General features: G+C 40.9%; 2 protein-coding genes across 6 annotated transcripts in view; one reads left to right on the top strand and one right to left on the bottom strand.

Moving 5' to 3' along the window:
• Positions 1-20421, top strand: part of cenpp (centromere protein P) — a 307375-nt gene that overhangs the window by 258233 nt on the left and 28721 nt on the right. The window lies entirely within an intron of this gene.
• Positions 1-20421, bottom strand: part of ecm2 (extracellular matrix protein 2, female organ and adipocyte specific) — a 53353-nt gene that overhangs the window by 20457 nt on the left and 12475 nt on the right. For 4 of the 5 annotated variants that reach the window (XM_048547318.2, XM_059649822.1, XM_048547319.2 and 1 more), the window contains 3 exons: positions 13981-14169; positions 11850-12929; positions 1362-1477 (listed from right to left, as the gene is read on the bottom strand). In XM_048547318.2, the coding sequence (XP_048403275.2) occupies positions 1362-1477; positions 11850-12929; positions 13981-14169 (1385 nt within the window). The remainder of the gene's footprint in view (positions 1-1361; positions 1478-11849; positions 12930-13980; positions 14170-20421) is intronic. The other variant, XM_048547320.2, reaches the window with a different exon arrangement.

The raw sequence follows: 20421 nt of genomic DNA, 5'->3' as shown, positions 1-20421 counted from the left end.
GCTGAGCCACTCTTGGCAGTGGACGTTGAAATCCCCCAGCTAGAGTACATTTTGTAACTTTACCACTCTCAGTGCTTCCTCCACGTGTTGTTCAACATGAAGGAGTACTGATTAATCAGCCACAGATGGACAGTATGTGGGATTCATTACGAGGTTTCAGGTTGGTATTTGACTAAACTGTGAGATGGTGCTCCCAATTTCGGTACTAGCATCCCAGGTGTTGGTAAGGAGGACATTACAGGGTTGACAGCACTGTTTCTGCAATTGTCTGTTCCAGTGCCCGTGCTGAAGTCAGATAGTCCGCCAGGTTTCATCTCTTTCTTGAGACTTCATAGCAATTAATACAAATGAGTGGCTTGCTAGGCCATTTCAGAGGGCAGTTGAAAGTCAACCACATTGCTACAGGCCTGGAGTCATAACGTAGGCCAGACCAGCTGAGGATGGTAGATTTTCTTCCCTGTAGGACATGAGTGAGCCAGATGGGTTTTTCTGACACTTGACAATGGCTTCTTGATCTTCAGTAGATTCTTAATTCCAGATATTTTTTGGAATTAAAATTCTACCATCTGCTGTGGCAGGATTTGAACTCAGAAAATTGGTTGAGTTTCTGGATTAATAGTCTCGTGAAAATAGCACTAGGTCATTGCCTCAGATGAGAAAACGCTGAAGCAATGGCAGTCTGTTTAAAGGTTGGGCTCGATGCAGAAGAGCACAGGCAGCTAAACAATTAACTGAGTGGCTTTAATTTTCATGATAAAACAATCTGTAAGCTTCTTAGGCTTTATGATAGTTAGCCTGGGGGATTTTAGACAGAGTAGTCTAAGAAGGTAGTTAATGGTGGACAAAAATAGTTATTCTAACCCATGTTTTTTATGAAAAGCAGTGGAAAGAAGTGTTAAATACAATTGGATTTTCCTTAGCGTTCCTCAGTGTGTTGTTTAGCTACTAAGAATTTGCTCCATTTAACATAGGAATGTAGGAACAGGAGTAGACCATTGAGCCTGTGGAGCCCACACTGCCATTTAATACCATCATGGCTGATCAAAAGAGCACTTCTATCAACACTATCCCCATAACCCTTTAAACCAATCTGGGTTATCATATGAAAAAAGAGTCAGTTGACCTACTTGCAATCTGTTTGAAAATATATAATTATTGTAACTTATCATTGCAAAACTGCATTATATTTCAATTTTACTGTATGGAAAACAGTCATTTTATATTTTATTTCCCGTATGTCTGTCCCTAGATATAATGAACTTAGTTTCAAAAGAAGTTAAACAAAAGCTGCATAAATTCTTTCACGTAGTTAATTTAAAATATTTAATAACAATTCTTTTAAAATGATTTGTAAAACTTACTCTGAATGCTGCTGGGTCAATGTTGGAAGAAAGAATCTTATTTCTACTGAGGTCAATTAGTTTGAGATTAGGAAACCCATTGAATACCCCTGCTGGAATAGTCGTAATCCTATTATCTGCAAACATGAAAAATTTAGACATTTACTGTAAAATGATTGTTCCTATGAGACAATTATAGACCATTGTAAATTAATTGCAGCAGAACATATTCTTAAGATATGTGACATTCTTCTTGCAATAGATATTCTTAAAAAGCTGCTCAAAGCCAGTTAGGAATTGTACTGATGAGAAGTTTTTCAGTGATTTGTGCTTAAACAGTAAGGGATTTGCAGCAACTGTAGCTAAAAAATATTTCCAAGAATGGACATAGTCAGTCTTAATTTCCTGAGTTGAAGTAAATTTTATACTAATGGAAAAATAGAATACTGCAGATGCTGAAAATCTAAAATGGAAACAGAAAACGCTGACGGGAATTTTCAGCAGGTCAAGGGTACAAGTAGAGAGAAAAACTGAGTTATCATTTCAGATTGATGACCTTTCACGATAGGATAAGTCATACAGTTTTGAGATTGGGTGATTGGGACAAGAACAAAAGAAAGGTCTGCAGTGGGATGGAGGACAAGAGATTGAATGACAAAAGTTAGTGCTACAGGGTTAAAGGAGATAGGGCAAGAAAAGAAGCAAAGGGCTGAAATTTCTCATATTTCAATAGTTTAAATTTGAGGAGTTTCATGAGTGGTTTCCCCCTGTGAGCCCTGGAGACTTCCCTCATACAGTTCTCTGCTGCTCACCTTATTAATTAAGCCCCAAACCTCAGTGGTGCTGCTTTTGAGAAATCTTGCAGAAATCAACAGAGCTAGAAGTGCTAACCAGTGGTGGAACCTTCCAGCTTTTTTGCCATGGGTGCCATACTTATATTCCAGCTATGCACCATTAGTATGTTGCTGTGTAATTCCAAACTTCATAGCTGAGAATGACCTGAAGGTAAGAAGAGCTATCCTCATTTCCCAGGACTGCCAGAGGAGACCACAAAACCAGATGCTGCCAGCCTGGATCTTAAGTAGCCACTCAGGTCAATGCAGTTTCAATGGTCCAGAGGAACAAATGGGACTGTCGCAAAAAGGTTAATGAACTACTGCATTCCGTAAGGATATGCCACAAACTCACTTTGATTCCATTGCTGTACACAGCCCCCAGCCCCCGGCAAGGCTCAGTGTCTACCGCTCTCACAATTCCGTGCAGCAGCTTCCCCCATTGGCTGTCACCCTCCTTGTTTCATCCAGTCATCTCCTCCCCCCAAAACACACACACACACACACACACACACACACACACACACACACACACAGCCCTCCAGGCATCAGCTTGCCCTCTACCCCTAAGGAAGAAAGAATGATTTATCAGAGGATGCAGTGACGAGGCTTTCTGCTGCACCTCCACCGGCTCAGATGCTTTCAAATTGATAGAAACTTTAGCTAATTTGACTGGAACATAATCTGGTAAGCACATCTCTGCAATGTTTCCAGAGGTGGCTGAGAAAGAAATACCTAAGGTTTCTGGCACTCTGAGGACTTTCAGAGACTAGGCAGCTGCTTGGCCCCAGACAGCAGAGAATCCCATGGTAACAGCCACAATAACTTTGTGAAGATGCACAAAATGACATGGAGCCACAGGCAGGTTTGTTGAAGATACTCAGTAAACACGATTGGAGGTAGGAGGAGTTCATGAACATTACCAGTATCATGATGAGCCTGGCATGTGTATGTCCAGCTGTCTGCATTGGTATGTTAGTGACTGCCATGGAAAACCAGATCGAGTATCACAGTAAGAGTGATGCTTGTCCCATACAGTTTCCTTGTCTTCCTTCTTGGAAGACTCAGAACTGTCCCAGCTCTTCAGTGTTCATTACATTCCCATCTTGCCTGCTGCAGTTTTGCACAGCGCAGTATGCTAGGATTGTGCAGTACACTGTCTGGTGTGTACTGCAAAACCACACCTTTCTCATCCCATTTGATCCAAGCGTCTGATCTTCATCTTGGGAATGTTTGTCAACCTGCTCTACAATGGCCCCGAAGGAAGAATGAACTAGATTATCTCTATTCTTGCTCCCAGTCAGGGAGTCTGATAATGCAGTCAACATCCATGGTTAAAGTGATTAGCCCTCGTCTCGTAGCTGCCATCCTTGTGAGACGTCCAGCCCTTGGACTGAAGCAGGCAACTGAAAGTTTATCAACAATTTAGGCACTATGGCAGCTTCAAGTGTTCCTGCTGCAGACTACTCAGATATGGTGGTAATGATCACAGGTGAATTGGACATTGACTGAATGGAACTCTTTTCAATTCATGAATTCAAATACGTTATGATAAATCTGAATGTATTGTATGTAAAATCTAAAGTACGTTGTGCTAGCTATCTTATCAAAGCCTTGGGCCCAAGCTGTAGCACTGATTTTGTCACAGGAACATGAGATAGAATGGCATGATCTTGCCCAAATTGCATCGATAACAGCCTTGATATGATTCAGGTTTGAAAGATCCCACGAAGTTCCCAGTGGATCCTTAGAGCAACCAGATACATAGAAATTTAGTACTGCTCTCATTTTGACAGCCACCAGGATACAATAGCAACCCACTCTTCAGTTCGCAAACCTGCTCCAGCCAATGGCACAGTTCTGTGAGGGTGTCTCAGAACCGCCTTATTCAGTGGCAGCAGTGCGCTTTGCTCATTTGGAGGAAATGACAACAAATTGCTACACGCTTGGCTTGCAGTGTTAACACCTACTGTAGATGAATCCATTGGGATGGTTCTAATGAACCTTTGTAGGGAATATCAGAAACAAATCAGCTCCTTAATAGTGCAACTTATCAGCAGTCGCAGCAATCAAATAAGACTTTGCCACAGGCCTCAGTACAGTATGGCATAGACGTCACCGAGAGGAAGATGCCTCCACAGAGTCCGCTGACATGTTAGGTCTTTTTCACAAATATGCAACATACGTTTTATTGCTCAATTGCAGTTTGATTATGGAAATCTTGTTTCCCTCCCACATCCACCACTTACCTAAGAAATGCAGCATTTCATAGAAAAGCACATTCTCACATTCTTACTGTGCAATGTGAGAGGAAAGTACTGTGTAGATTATGAGACCACTGGATAATGTTTGGAAATGCTCAACTAGAGATGATACATTTAAAGGTTGATTATGATCATTTTTTGCTTCAGAGAATAATCGAATTATTTTATTATCATCAAAGATTGCTTGTTGCCAGGATTTCTAATATATGTGGTTGGTGTACATAACGAATTTTGTGATGGAACATGTTTATTTCGAAGCTGAGTGCCTGATTAATGCAGTTGGCCCTTGAAGTGCATCATATCATGCACTAGTAGTTTCATTGTCTTAACGAAAGCAAAATGAAACCTTACTTCTCACACTTTTTGAGTATGCTGGCAGCTATATTTATTGCACAGTTGAGATTTGGTTGAAGACAGAAGGCTTCCTAGATTGTGCTTAAGGGAGAAAGTGGCAAGCTCTGCCTGATATTCTAGGAGTCCCCCACAACATTCATGTCCAATCTGCATTATAATCCTTGTCAACTCCATCAGCTTGGAGCCTGCCCACGTTCCCATCCTACTGTTTTATTTAGCTATTAATATCCCCAACTTTCTTGCTGTGTCCCAGCCCTACCACAAAGCTATGGTCAACATCTTTATCCAATGAACCCCCGACACTGATGCCAGAATCATGATGACCACCTAAGTGCTGTGCACTTCCATGCTATACTGGCTCCATACGATACTTACGATACGATACGATACTATAGAGTTGCATCCTCCACAGTGATTGCCTTCTCTGTATTTCAGTGTACAGGCACTAATTCTGACACTGACTTCCCAACTCTGGGCTGCCCTGATAACCTCCTTTAATGTGTAGAGCCTAAACGCCGAGGACTGACCATGGCCAACTCACCAGACCAATTTGGGAGGATAGTCTTGATTGAGGATGCACCAGCACTCACAGTGATTTCTGTGCGGTTCCCTGACTGACTAATTGGTAATCCTGGATTGGTTGGATGTGGATCTTTGGACCCTGAATGCACCAAGCATTTAAATGACTATGACCAGCACCCTGTTAGAATTTTATATGTTTCAATCAGATCCCCTTTCATCCTTCTAATCTCTAGCGAATACAGGCCCAATCGAATTGACCTCTCCTTGATGGACAGTCACTCCCTCAGTAGCAGGTACATCCTTCCTTACATGGGAAGACCAAAACTGCAGCAGCATTCCAGTCATGGTCAAATCCGGTGCAACTATGGTATTCTACTTCTGAACTCCAATCATCTTGCAATGAAGGCCAATATACCATTTGCTTTCCTAAGTGTTTTCTGCACCTGCCTATCTGATTTCATAGACACTGACACCTAGATCACTTTTTGTATTCACTTTTCCCAATTTAAATAATTTACTGCTGTTCCGTTTTTACACCAAAGATGTGCAACTTCACATTTAGCCACGCTGTACTGCCACTGCTCTGTGTTTTCCTACTCACTCAACTCGTCTAAATCATCTGAAGCCACCTTGCCTCTTCCTCAGAACTCTCAATCCTTCCAATTTTGTTGTCATTAGCGAACTTGAAAGTGTTGTATTTAATTACCTCATCCATGTCATATATATGTATTTTAACTCGGGCCCGAGCCCTGATTCTTGCATTAATCCACTAACTACTTCGTGTCACTAAGAGCTATTTCATCCCACTCTGTTTCCTGCCTATCAACCAATTCTTGATCTGTGCTAATATTATCTACTGTACCGTATACTTTAAGATTTCCCACTAACATCGTAGAAGAGACCTCATCAAAAGCCTTCTGAAAATACAAATATACCACATCTACTGGTTCTCCCTTGTCTACTCTGCTAGTTATTATCCTCAAAAATCTCCAAAAGATTTGTTAAGCATGACTGATCTTGCATAAACTCAGACTTGCTTTGTCCAATCCTGTTAATATTTTCCAAACAATATATACTATATTTCCAACATTTTCCTCAATACTGATATGAGGCTAACTGGTCTGTATTTCTCTTTTTTCTCTCCGTTTTTAAATAGTGGAGTTACATTTATCAATCTGTAAGTGCTACTCCAGAACAGAATTTTGAAAGATGACCACCAATTTTTCCCCTCACCCTAACAGGAACATACCATCCCTGGACTCCTAATATCACACTTATAAAAGCGTCCCATTTGCCAGTTATTCCTTTTCCTTCAAACAGACTCACCTAATCCACCTCTGCTAGATCCTACCTAATGGCCCCAAATTGTCCCTGCTCCAGTTCAGAACCTTAACCCGTGGACCTGTGTCCTATCTTTTTCCATAACTATATTAAAACTAAGAGAGTTATGTTCACTGGACCCGAAGTGCTCTCCGACTGACACTTCAGTCACTTGCCTGATTTTGTTTCCGGAGAAGGTCTAGTTTTGCACCCTCCTGAGCACGGCCGTCTATGTATTGATTGAGGAAACATTGGACACATTTGACAAAGTCCACTCTATCCGGACCTTGGTAGCCCAGTCAATACAGGAGAAATTAAAATCTCCAACGAGTACTATTCTGTTATTCCCACAGGTATCTGCAATCTCTCTACACAGCTGTTCCTCTAGTATCCGCTGGCTATTTAGGGGTCTATAATATAATCCCAACAGAGTGACCATTCCCATCTTGTTTCTAAACATATGACCTCATTTGATGACCCTTTAAGAATATCCTTTCCAAGTGCTGTTGTTATGTCCTCCCTTATCAAAAGAGCAGCTCCCCCTCCCCGCTTATTTGTACTTCTGTCATACCTGCAGTTTCCGTATTCTGGAACATTGAACTGCCAATCCTACTGTTCTTTCATTGTAGACAAACAGGAGGCTGGAAGAACACAACAGGTCAGGCAGCATCTGGAGGAAAGGAGCAGTCAACATTTTGTGTATTCAGTCCTGGTAACACTAGCAAACCTCCCCGTAAGGATATTGGACTCCCTTTGGTTCAAGTGCCATTAGTTATGTATTATTTACATAAATGATCTGGATGCTATGTACAAGACATGATTAATAAGTTTATGGATGAGGGATGATACAAAATTAGGATATCTTGTTGATAGTGAGGAAGGTTATTAAAAATTACAGAGGGATCTTGATCAGATGGAGAAGTGGGCTGAGGATTGGCAACTGCAATTCAATACAGATAAGTGTGGGATGTTGCACTTTGGGAAGTCAAATTGAGGTAGGACTTGTACAGTAAATTTTAAGGTCCTGAGGAGTGTTATGGAACAAAGGGACCAAGGAGTAAAAGTATATAGTTCATTGAAAATAGTATCACAGGTAGACGAGGTGGTAAAGAAGACATTTATTTAGCATGCTAGCCTTCATTGGTCAAAGTATTTAGTAGAAGAGTTGGGATATTATGTTACAGTTGTATAAGTTGTTGATGAGGCCGCACTTGGAATATTGTGTACAGTTTTGGTCACCCTGTTATAAGAAAGACATTGTTAAACTGGAAAGTGTGCAAAGAAGATATATGGGGATGTTGCCAGGACTTGAGTTATAAGGAGAGTTTGGCCAGGATAGGACTTTATTCCTTGGAACAGAGGGGAATGAGGGATGACCTTATTGAGGTGTATAACATCATGAGAAGCACAGATAGAATGCATTTAGTCTTTTCCCAGGGATGGGGAATTGAAAACTAGAGGGCATAGGTTTGAGATGATAGAGCAAAAATTTAAGAAGGATCTGAGGGGCAACTTCTTCATGCAGGGAATGGTGCGAATATAGAATGAGCTGCCAGAGAAAGCAGTTGAGGCAGGTACAATAGCAACATTTTAAAAAAAATTTGGATTGGTACATAGATGGGAAGGATTTAGAGGGATATGGACCAAATACAGGCAATTGAATCTATCTAAGTGGGGACACCATGGTCAGTATTGACCAAGTTGGGCCAAAGGGCCTGTTTCCATGCTGTATTACTCTATGGCTCGAGAAATAGGAATGAGAGCAGGCTATTCAGCCCCTCAAGCCTGCTGCATCGTTCAATAGTATCATGGCTGATCTGACATTCGCCATGTCCACTTTCCTGCCCTTTCCCCGTAACACTTGATTCCCCTATCGGTCAAGAATCTATCTATCTCTGCCTTAAATATACACAAGGGCTCTGCCCCCAACAGCTCTCTATGGCAAGAAATTTCAGAGTCCCAGCAATCTGAGAGAAGAAATTTGTCCTCACGTCAGTCTAAAATTGCCAATGGTTTGTCTGGTTATTTAATCTATCAATCTATTCCCTCCATAAATTGTTTGTATCCCTCTCGCAACTTGCCTTTCCGTTTATTTTCATGCTGTCTGCAAATTTGGCTACAATATATTTGTTTTCTTCCTCCAAGTCATTAGTATATATTGTAAACAGCTGCAATCCCAGCTGTGATCCCTGTGGAAGCCCACTGGTTAGAACCTAAAAAGAACCCTTAATCTCCTCTTGCTATTTCTTGCAGTATGAACTTTTTCTCAATCCATGCCAATACACCACTTCCAACACCATGGGCTCATATTTTATGTAACATGTAATTTTATACTAATGGCTTTCTTCAAGCTTTTCAATCACTTTTTCCATTCGATTTGCATTTTCTCCCCGTTTTGTCCATTCTGTACCATAGATCATTCTTCACCTAAGAACATTGCAAACAAACACGCTCCCATGCATCTGCTATAAGAAGTAGAAATGACAGATAGCCAAACTGGCAGCTTTTATATTTGTTAATTTGTGCCTGATAGCATGATTAAGATGAAGGCTTTCCTGTGTGAAGAATCAGAGCCGTGAATCTGTAATCTACTCCGAGTCTAATATTTCAATGTATGACTTTACTGCATCAATCTGACATTCTGGTATTACTGTTTACAAGAAAAAAACATAAAGGAATATGCTGTTTTCTCTAGTTTCATCAATCAGTTACTTTAAATCATAGAATCATAGAATCCCCAGAGTGTGGAAACAGGCCATTTGGCCCACACATTCACACCGCCCCTCCAAAGAACATCCCACCCAGATCCATTCCCCTAACGCTGCATTTTTCCATGTCTAACCCACCTAACCTAAACGTCCCTGGGCACTATGGGCAATTTAGCATGGCCAATCCACCTACCCTGCACATCTTTGGATTGTGAGAGGAAACCGGAGACCCATGTAGACACAGGGAGAATGTGCAAACTCCACATAGTTTCCCAAGGGTGGAATCCCTGGTGAGGCAGCAGTGCTAACCACTGAGCCACAGTGCAGTTGGCAGTATCTTTCAACAACTTATTTATTCATATCAGCTTAAGTACAAATGTGAAGTGAGAAAAGCAACTCTCTTGTAGATCTCTCTCGTAGATCTCTCTCCCACTGCAACTCTCTTGTATCAAACAGTTCATCCACTTCACCAACACCTTCCACACCAACCTCAAGTTCACCTGGACCATCTCCAACACATGCCTCACCTTTCTGGACCTCTCTGTCTCTATCTCAGGCAACCACCTAGAAACCGATATCCATTTCAAGCCCATCAACTCTCACAGCTACCTAGAATACACCTCCTTCCACCCACCTTCCTGCAAAAATTCCATCCCCTATTCCCAATTCCTTCGCCTCCGTTGCATCTGCGTCCAGGATGAGGCATTCCACTCCCATATGTCTCAGATGTTCTCATTTTTCAAGCACCGCAAAATCCCCCCTGCAGTGGTCGAGAACGCCCTCGACCGTGTCTCCCGCATTTCCCGCAATTCATCCCTCACACCTCGCCCCCACAATAGCCACCAAAAGAGAATCCCCCTCGTCCTCACATACCACCCTGCCAACCTCCAGATCCAATGCATCATCCTCCGACACATCCGCCATCTGCAATCCGACCCCACCACCAAAGACATTTTTCCCTCCCCACCCTTGTCTGCTTTCCGGAGGGACCTCTCTCTCCGTGACTCCCTTATCCACTCCTCACTCCCCTCCAACCCCACCACACCTGGCACTTTCCCCTGCAATCGCAGGAAGTGCTACACTTGCCCCCACACCACCTCCCTCACCCCCATCCCAGGCCCCAAGAAGGCTTTGCACATCAAGCAGATGTTCACCTGCACATCTGCCAATGTGGTATATTGCATCTGCTGTACCCGTTGTGGCCTCCTCTACATTGGGAAACCAACCAGAGGCTTGGTGATCGCTTTGCAGAGCACCTATGTTTGGTTCACAATAAACAAGTGCACCTGCCAGTCGCGAACCATTTCAACTCCCTCTCCCATTCCTTAGATGACATGTCCATCCTGGCCGTCCTGCAGTGCCACAATGATGCCACCCGAAGGTTGCAGGAACAACAACTCATATTCCACTTGGGAACCCTGCAGCCCGAAGGTATCAATGTGGATTTCACAAGCTTCAAAATCTCCCCTCCCCCCACTGCATCCCAAAACCAGCCCAGCTCGTCCCCACCTCCCTAACCCGTTCTTCCTCTCACCTATCCCCTCCTCCCACCTCAAGCCAAACCCCCATTTCCTACCTACTAACCTCATCCTGCCTCCTTGACCTGTCTGTCCTCCCTGGATGGACCTCTTCCCTCCCTACCACACCCTCCCCCCCCCTACACTCACCTCTACTGGCTCCATCCCCACTTCTTTAACTTGTCTGTCTCCTCTCCACCTATCTTCTTCTCTATCCATCTTCGATCCGCCTCCACCTCTCTCCCTATTTATTTCAGAACCCTCTCTCTCCCATACTTTTCTGATGAAGGGTCTAGGCCCGAAACGTCAGCTTTTGTGTTCCTAAGATGCTGCTTGGCCTGCTGTGTTCATCCAGCTCCACACTTTGTTATCTGAGAAATAGTATGCACTCGTTATTCGAAATGGCATAATTCAATGAATTGGCAAATTAATACTTCAGCACTAAATTCTTTGTTTGTTATTCTATTTACCTTGCTTATTTCAAATTATATGTAATTTACTTTTACTACAGTGCAATGACACGGAATTATCACAATAGCAGTTTTAATGACACCTGGTCTGCCAAAATCAGATGGAAAGTTGCGTAAAAATCCACATGGGATAGCTGCAACATTTAATGATAAGAACTGCACAGGAGTTCTCTTTTTAATGCTGATGTTAATAGGCGAACATAATTTTTTGACTGCGCTTGTATGTCAACCCGGGGATACTTATACCCATCAGGATTAATGTTAGAAGATGCCTTACGTTCTTTTGTCAAAGTACCTTGATTCCTTCTCAGTATCTTGAAGGTATCCCAAGTGAAACAGCATTAATGGCAGACCTGATAGCCATAGTTATAAATGCGATTGACATAAAAAGTTTTAATAAATATTTACCATTCTATTTCTTTCCTTTTTTGATGGGTCAGAAATGATTTAAACAATTCCATTTTCTCAAATTAAATAATTATTGTTAAAATGTAATACATAGGTAAGAAATTGTTGATTACCTGCAAGATAAAGATTTGTAATCTCCAGATCACTGAGTGGAGGTATTTGGATTAACTTGGCATTATTGCAATTTATTGTGATATCTGTGGTCTCGCAGCCAACTGGAAAAGAAAATTCTGGGGGTTCTTCACCTGAATGAACTGGAGTTGATTCAAATATGGAAGGAAATAAAGACAACTCAAAAACATCTGCATAGCCATTTTCTTCCTCTTCCTCAAACACCTTTTCTGCCTCCTCTTGCTTTTCCTCTTGTTGCTCATCTTGCTCCTCTGCTTCATCAACTACTGCTTCCTCTTCCACCACATCCTCCTTCTCCATTATCTCTTCTTCCTTGTATACTTCCAGTTGCTCCTCTATCACCTCTTTTACCTTCTCTTTCTCACTCTTCTCCTCCTCCTCCTCTTGTTCCTCCAACTGCTTCCCCTCTTCCTCCTTCTCCTGTTCCTTCATCTGCTTCTCCTCTTCCTCCTTCTCCTGTTCCTTCACCTGCTTCTCCTCTTCCTCCTCTTCTTGTTCCTCCACTTGCTGCTCTTCTTCCTCCTCCTCTTGTTCCTTCACTTGCTGCTCTTCTTCCTCCTCCTCTTGTTCTTTCACTTGCTGCTCTTCTTTCTCCTCCTCTTCCTCTTGTTCCTTCAATTGCTTCTCCTCTTCCTTCTCTTGGTGATCATTATATTCAACATAATCAACATATCCATCATAATTATTCCCCTGTTCTTCTCCCCCTTGTATAGTTTTTGAGAGATTCCTCACTTCGTTTACAAGTTGTTGATTTTCTTCCCTTTCTTTACTCCTCTGAACTTCTTCATGTAAATGTTCCTGTTCCTCTGCCTGCAGTTTTTGAAGTTCTTCCTCTTCCATTTCTTGTAGCTTTTCTTCTCTATGATAGGATTTTCCAAGTTCCCTTTGTTCTTCTTTGTCATTTTTCTTTTTCTCTTCTCGCTTTCTTTCTAGTTCCTCATCTTTTCTGGGTAACCCTTCTTCTAATTTCTGGTTTTCTGTCCTTGGTTCTCCTTGTTTTATTTGCATAGCTTGATTACCAGGAATCACTGGATGATAAATTTCACTTGGATCATTTAGCTCTGTAGAATCACCATAAAAATTTAAGATTGTTAACTAAACATTGAATAATCAAAATTGGGGATCAAAATCACTAACGAAATGGGAAAGAAGGCATGGAGTCTAGTCATAATTCATGAAATTCCAGCAAATAATAAAACAAAATAAATAAACCAAAATGTCTAACAAAGGGAAACTTCTTGAAATTGTTTCAGTGGTTTCATGCATGAAGTATATTTTTCTTGGGTTTAGTGATAAAATGAATGACTAATGTGCACCATTTTTCTGTACATTCTTGACTGTGTTATTTGTCTTATAGCTATTTCTATCTATAATAAAATAATAGTCAGGGTATGTGAAGAGGAAATAAAATTATAATCCAATCAAAGAGCTTAGGTGATTTCAGTAGGATAAAAATAAGGAATATAAATGTCGAAACTAAATTCCAGTATTACTATTCAGCATAAATTTTTATTTCAGATGATCGTATTCATAAAGTATGTGCAAGTATGATTGTTGTCTTTAAGCAGCTGATATAGTGTTCTTGTTGGAGAAGAATGTAATAATTTAGCCCACAGTAGGTTCGATACAGAAATCATGGAGCAGTTTAAAGTGAAAGAGCTACAAAGCAGTTAAAGCAGTATATTGTTTTTTTTTAAAACAATAAAAGTATATTTAGCAAATATTGAATTTAGCTATGGAAGGTTGAGTTGCAAATATCCAATTGAGCTTTTGAAATACAGAAATGGTTCTTATATTTTGCAGTGTGCACATAAGTCATCATTTCATGTGTCAGCTGTTAATGGAAAACATCTTTTTCTGAGCAAGTATTTAAATTTTCCTCAATTATTTTGGAACAATCTTTGAAATAACCATGTTAAATGGTTCATTAATACTATGTTTCAATGGCTCATTAATGTTATTTTTCAATGGTAAGTATTTTTACTCAAAGCATTTTGTTTATAAGTATGAGCATGTACCTAAAACCACCCTGTCAAAAGAATTTGCATAATTATTTTTCATTTTGATTAAATAACTGAATAAAATTGGTTGAATAAAAGAAAGAGAAAATACCAATTGAAATGCAAATTGGACAGCATTCTCCTGTGGGTATTCTGGTCCTCGTACATTTTAAGATGGGGCAGTTCACTTCATCACAGATCACGTTTCCATTTGAACACAGACAGGTCAGACACGGTTTTGGAGACCAAACTGCCTTGTCATACATGATCATTCCATTTGCTTTGCAACGTCCTTGTCTACCTAATGATGTGATTTTTTTTTAAAAAAGGAAGATATTGCATTATTCAAAGCTGTAATATGGTACATAATTCTTAAACGCTTCAGCGTTGGAACACTGAATAATTCAGTGATTCCTGGAATTGATAGTTATCCCAGTTAACAAATGTGTTGGCAAGAATGTAATGTAACCTACATTGAGAGTGGCTTAAAATAGTAGTTTTGGTTTTAGTAGTATACTGTAACAATCTGAATGAAGTGAAATAGAATAATAATTTGTGTCTCAATAACCTTCTCTTGCTTTTTATTAGAAGGTATGTAAAATAACCAGTCGACAACAGTGTGGAGCTGAAGGAGCACAGCGGGTCATGCAGCATCAGAGGAGCAGGAATGTTGATGTTTCGGGACAGGACATTTCTTCAGAAATGGGGAGGGGGAAGGGAGCTGGGGTGGTAATAGGTGAGTGCAAGTAGGGAGTGGTGGGGATTGGTCACTGGGATGGATAGTTGAGAGAGAAGATGGACAGGTTGTGTCAGGTCAAGGAGGTGGGGATGAGAGGGAGGGTTGGACATAGGATGAGGCCGGGGCTGGGGAGATTTTAAAACTGGTGAATTCCATGTTTAGGCCATCAGGCTGTAGGCTCCCAAGGTGGAATATGAGGTTTTGCTCCTCTAGTTTGCGGATGGTGTCATTGTGACACTGAAGGACCCCAGGATGGACATGTCACCCAGGGAGTGGGAAGGGGAGTTAAAATGGTTGGCGACTGAAAGATGTTGTTGTTTGTTGTATGCAGAGTTCAGATACTCTATCAAATGGTCTCCAAGTCTCCGTTTGGTCTCACCGATGTAGGGTAGGCCACATTGGGAGCAAAGGATACAGTGGACCAAGTTGACAGATGTGCAGGTAAATCCTTGTTTGTTTTGTGTCTTGAATAGAGGTGAGGGGGGAGGTGTAGGGGCAGTTGTAGCACTTCCTGCGGCTGCAGGGAAAGGTACCAGGGTTGGTGGGGCTGGTGGAGAGTGTGGAGCAAACAAGAGAGTCGTGGAGATAATGGTCCCTACAAAAAGCAAGTAGGGCTCGGGAGGGAGATATCTCTTTGGTTGTGAGGTCCGATTGTAGGTGGCAGAAGTGGTGAAGAATGATACGTTGAATGCAGAGGTTGGTGGGGTGATATGTGAGGCCAAGGGGGATCCTGTCTTCATTTTTGTTGGGGGAATGGTGTGAGGGCAGAAGTGCAGGAAATGCAAGAGATGTGGTTGAGGGCATTTTTGATCATTGGAGGGGAAGTCACGGTCCTTGAAATAGGTGGACATATGGGATGTGCGGGAGTGGAACACCCCATCTTGGGAACAGATATGCAGAGGCAGAGGAATTGGGAGTATGGCATCGTATTCTTGCAGGAAGGTTGATGAGTCCAGGTAGCTGTGGGAGTTGGTGGGCTTGACATAGATGTCAGTTTCAAGGTGGTCATCAGAGATGAAGATGGAAAGGTTTAGGAAGGAGAGGGAGGTGTCAGAGATGGTCCAGATGAATTTGAGGTTGGAAAGAAAGATGTTAGTAAAGTTGATGAACTGTTCAAGCTCCTCCTGGGAGTACGAGGCCGCACCGATACAGTCATCAATGTAGCGGAGGAAAAGGTAGGGGCATAGGGGTATAGTAACAGTGGAAGAGGGACTGTTCCATATATCCTACGAAGAGGCAGGCATAGCTTGGGCCCATTTGGGTGCCGAAGGCCACCCCCTCAGTCTGTAGGAAGTGGGAGGAATTAGAGGAGAGTAGGTATGAGTTCTGTCAAACAGATGAGGGTTTTGGTGGAGGGGGACTGGTTGGGCCTGTGGGACAGGATGAAGCAGAGGGCTTTTATGCCATGTGCATGGAGGATACAAGTGTACATGGGAAAAGAAACAGTAGCTGATTTTTAAAATGTTCATGTTTAAGGTTGACTTTCTATCAGAACATAGTTCCATGGTTCTATTTCAAAACAGTCTCTCCTAAAGCTACTCAAATGTTTTCACCAGTGGGAGCATCTTGGACAAAGGGACATAGTTATAGAATATGAAGGCATGCATTTAAAACTGAGATGTGACAGAATTTCTTCTCCCAGATGGTGGTGAATGTCTGGAACTCTCTACCCAAGAGAGTTGTGGAGACAAATTTGTGTTTCAGTCTGTCGTGTTTTGTTTCTCTCTTTCTTAAAAATGGCTTGTCAGGTATAAGAATATAAGGAACAAAAGCAAAGTTAGGACATTCATCCCCCTTCAAGCCTGCCCTATCACTCTGAGGTGATGCTAATCTGTGCCAAGACTTAACTCCTCTTTAGTACCAGATCCTTAGCTCTCAAATTCTCAACATTTCAAATATCTATTTGCACTTTAAATGCTTTCAGTGGTCAGAATCTTGCATGCTTCAATAAGATCTTTCCTCATCCTTCTAAAGTCCATTAAATAAAGGCTTAATTTGATTAGCCATTCTGTTGAAGTCAACCCTTTCATCCCAGGAATCAGCTATCTGAACTCTTCCAGTGCCAACATATCCTTTCTTAAATTTGTTGATCAAAACTCCAGGATCTGGTGATCAAAAATCAGGCAGGTTTAATAAATGATCTAACAATAAAAGATTTCCCAGAGAGCAATATCAAAAGATGGTAGAATTTAGCATTGAGCTTGAAAACAAGTTCGAAAACAGCAGTGCTGAATTTAAGTGAGGATATTGACAAAGAAATGAGTTGGGAACTGAATTTAGGAGAAAAAACAGTTAATGAACAATGGCATGCATTTTAGAAAATAGTTCATGACCCAAAACAAAGAAATATCATGGTGAGGAATGAGGATTCTATAAAGGGTGTAAGCTGATCATGGTTAACCAAACAAGTTAGGAATGGTATCAATTAAAAAGTAAAAGCATACAATTTGGCAAAGATTTGTGGTAAGGCAAAGGATTAGGAAAGTTTTAAAAACCAATAAAAGATGACCAAGAAATTAATAGAGGAAGAAAATAAACTCGGAAGATAAACTAGTAAATAATATGAAAATTGACAGAGCTTAGAGTCAAAGCATTATACAGCATGGAAACAGACCCTTCAGTCCAACTCATCTGTGCTGACCAGATATCGTAAACTGATCTAGTCCCATTTGCCAGCATTTGGCCCTTATCCCTCTAAACTCTTCTGATACATATACCCATCCAGATGCTTTTTAAATGTTGTAAGTTTACCCACTTGACCACCACCTGTGGCAGCTCATTCCATATATGCAGCACACTCTGCATGAAAAAGTTGCCACTCAGCTCTCTTTTAAATCTTCCTCCTCTCACCTTAAACCTATTTCCTCTAGTTTTGGACTCGCTCATCCTGGGAAAAAGACCTTGGCTATTCACCCAGTCCCTCATGATTTTATAAATCTCTATAAGGTAACCTCTCAACCTCCGATGCTCTAGGGAAAGTAACTCCATCCTATTCACCCTATTGGTCAAACCCTCAAGTCCCGGCAATGTCCTTGTAAATCCTTTCTGACCCCTATCAAGTTTAACAACATCTTTCCTGTAGCAGAGAAACCAGTATTGAAGGCACTATTGTAAAATTGGCCTCAGCAATATCCTATACAACTGCAACATGGCTTCCCATCTCGTATACTCAATGAAGGCAAATGTGCAAAATGCCTTCTTTACTACCCTGTCTACTTCTGACTCTATTTTCAGGGAACTATACACCTGCACCCCTAGGCCTCTTTGTTTAGAAACTCATTTCAGGGCCCAGTCATTAACTGTGTAAGTTCTGCCCTGGTTTGCCTGACCAAAATACAACAATGTATCTAAATTAAACTGTATCTGCCACTCTTCAACCCATTGCGCCATCTGATCAAGATCCCGTTGTACTCTGAGATAAGCTTCTTCATTGTCCCTTAACCACCAATTTTGGCGACATCTGCAAACTTGCATACGATACCTCCTTTATTCATATCCAAATCATTTGTATAAGTGACCCAGCACACTGCTGGTCACAGTCTTTCAGTGTGAACAACAACCCTCTGCCACACCCTCTGTCTTCTACCTTCAAGCAAGTTTTGTATCCAGTTAGTTTATTTCAAATTGCAAGATAGAGGCCAATATATAAACAGAAAGACCTGAGAAAACTTGGACCCTTGGAGAATGAGGCTGAAGAAATGGGAGAAGATTTGAATAAATACTTTGCAATAGTCTTCATGACAGGGGACATTAATTGTGTTCCAAAAATAATCAAGAGGCAAAAGGAGGAAAGGAAATACATTTTAAGAAGTCACAGAAGAAAAAGGACCAGGGAAGAAATGGGACTAAAGGCCAAAAGTCCTCCAAACTTGATGAGTTGTATCCTAAGGTTTTTAAGGAAGTAGCAATGGAGATGGTAGATGCACTGCTAGTAGACTTCCAAGAATCTTAGATCCTGAAAAAGTCCCAGAGGACTGAGAAACTGCCAATATTATCCCTTATTCAAAAAGGGAGACAAAAAAATTGGTAATTATAAGCCGATTCCTGTCACTGGGAAGATGTCAGAAACTATTAAAAAGGGTGTAAAAAGCACATCTGGAATAGTACCGTCCTTCAGAAAAGAAAATCTGTTGCACATTTGACTCCAGACCCTCAGCAGAGCCCTCTCTCTCTCCCCCTTTTCTGATGAGGGGTCTAGGCCCGAAATGTCAGCTTTTGTGCTCCTAAGATGCTGCTTGGCCTGCTGTGTTCATCCAGCTCCACACTTTTTTTATCTCTCAGCAATGTGGTTGCTTCTTAAATGTCCTTGAGCAATTGAGAAATGAACAATGCTTGCCTTGTCAGTGACACCCAAATCCCACAAATGAATGAAAAGTATTAAAAATAATATAATCAAGTAGAGTCAGTATGGATTCATGAAAAGAAAATCATGCCTGCCAAATTTATTAGAATTCTTTGAGGAAATAACAAGCAGGATAGATAAAGAGGAAACAGTGGATGTAATATATTTCAGTTCTCAGAATGTGTTTGATAAGGTGCCACATATTAGGCAACTTAATGAGCTAAGTGCCCATGGTGTTGGAGGTAGTATATTAGAATGCGTAGAAGATTGACTAATAGAAGACAAAGAGTTGAGTGCCTTTTCAGGATGGTAACCTCTAACTAGTGATGTGCTATTAGAATCAATGCTGGGGCCAAAATTACTGTATAAACTACTTCAATGAGAAAGATGAAAGTACTATAGCCAAGTTTGTGGATGACACAAAAATAGGTAGGAAAGCAAATGGTGAGGATGATATACGGTATGCAGAGGGAGAAGTGAGTGGGCAAAGACTCAGCAGATGGGATATAATGTAGAGAAATGTCAGGTTATGCATTTTGGAAGGAAGAAAAGAAGAGCTGAAAGTTATTTAAATGGAAAAAGACTGCAGAAAGCCGCAGAATAAAGGAATTTGATAGCCTTGAATCAGAAAAACTTGGCATCCAAGTTCAGCAGGTAATAGAAAATTGAATATTTGCCTTTATTTCAACCAGACTGCAGTATTAAAAACAAGGGCAGTCTTTCTAAAATTATACAATGCACTATTCAGACAATACTTGGAATGCCATGATCAGTATTGATCCCCTTATCTGAGGAAAAATATACCTGCATTGGAGGCAGTCCATAAAAAGTTGACTGGGCTGATTCCAGTATAGAGGGATTTTCTTACAAGGTGAAGTTGAGTAGTTTGGGCATGTACTCACTGAAATTAAGAAGCATGAGGGGTATCTGGTGAACAGATCAGCATATACTGTTGAAAAGGGAAACAAATCCACTTATAGTTCTCATTTACTGTACAGTATTATTGCTGTCCTGGTGGAGTTATGGTGACCTGATCAGGAAATAGTTGCTGGAGAGACTGCCATCTGTTTCTGCAAGATTTCAGTTTAAACCCAAGTAGTCACCAAAGGTTTTATAAAAATAAAATGTTTTTAATGTACCAATAGCAATCTGACAACAGTATGCATATGAAAATGTGAAATGTATGCATATATGAAAACACCAGATCAATATGAACCTACTGCAGTTGACAAAATTTATAGCTTTAGGGATTATAGTTAGTGATCTATCATTTCCAATAGTTCATAACATATTTTTGAACTGATCTGATGCATTTTCATCAGAGGCTGAGTTATAGTGATGTTTTCAAATTTCAAATTTTCTGAATGGTACATATTTATACTTGGCATTTATTATTTTTATTTTAAATGGGTAAACCACTGACGTTGGAATAATTCTGATGGGATATTCTCAGTTTCCAGGATTTCCAAACT

This window comes from Stegostoma tigrinum, chromosome 11 (genome assembly GCF_030684315.1).
Source record: "Stegostoma tigrinum isolate sSteTig4 chromosome 11, sSteTig4.hap1, whole genome shotgun sequence".
In the NCBI taxonomy this organism is placed as follows: Eukaryota; Metazoa; Chordata; class Chondrichthyes; order Orectolobiformes; family Stegostomatidae; genus Stegostoma; species Stegostoma tigrinum.
This window is presented reverse-complemented; position numbering and strand designations above follow the sequence as displayed.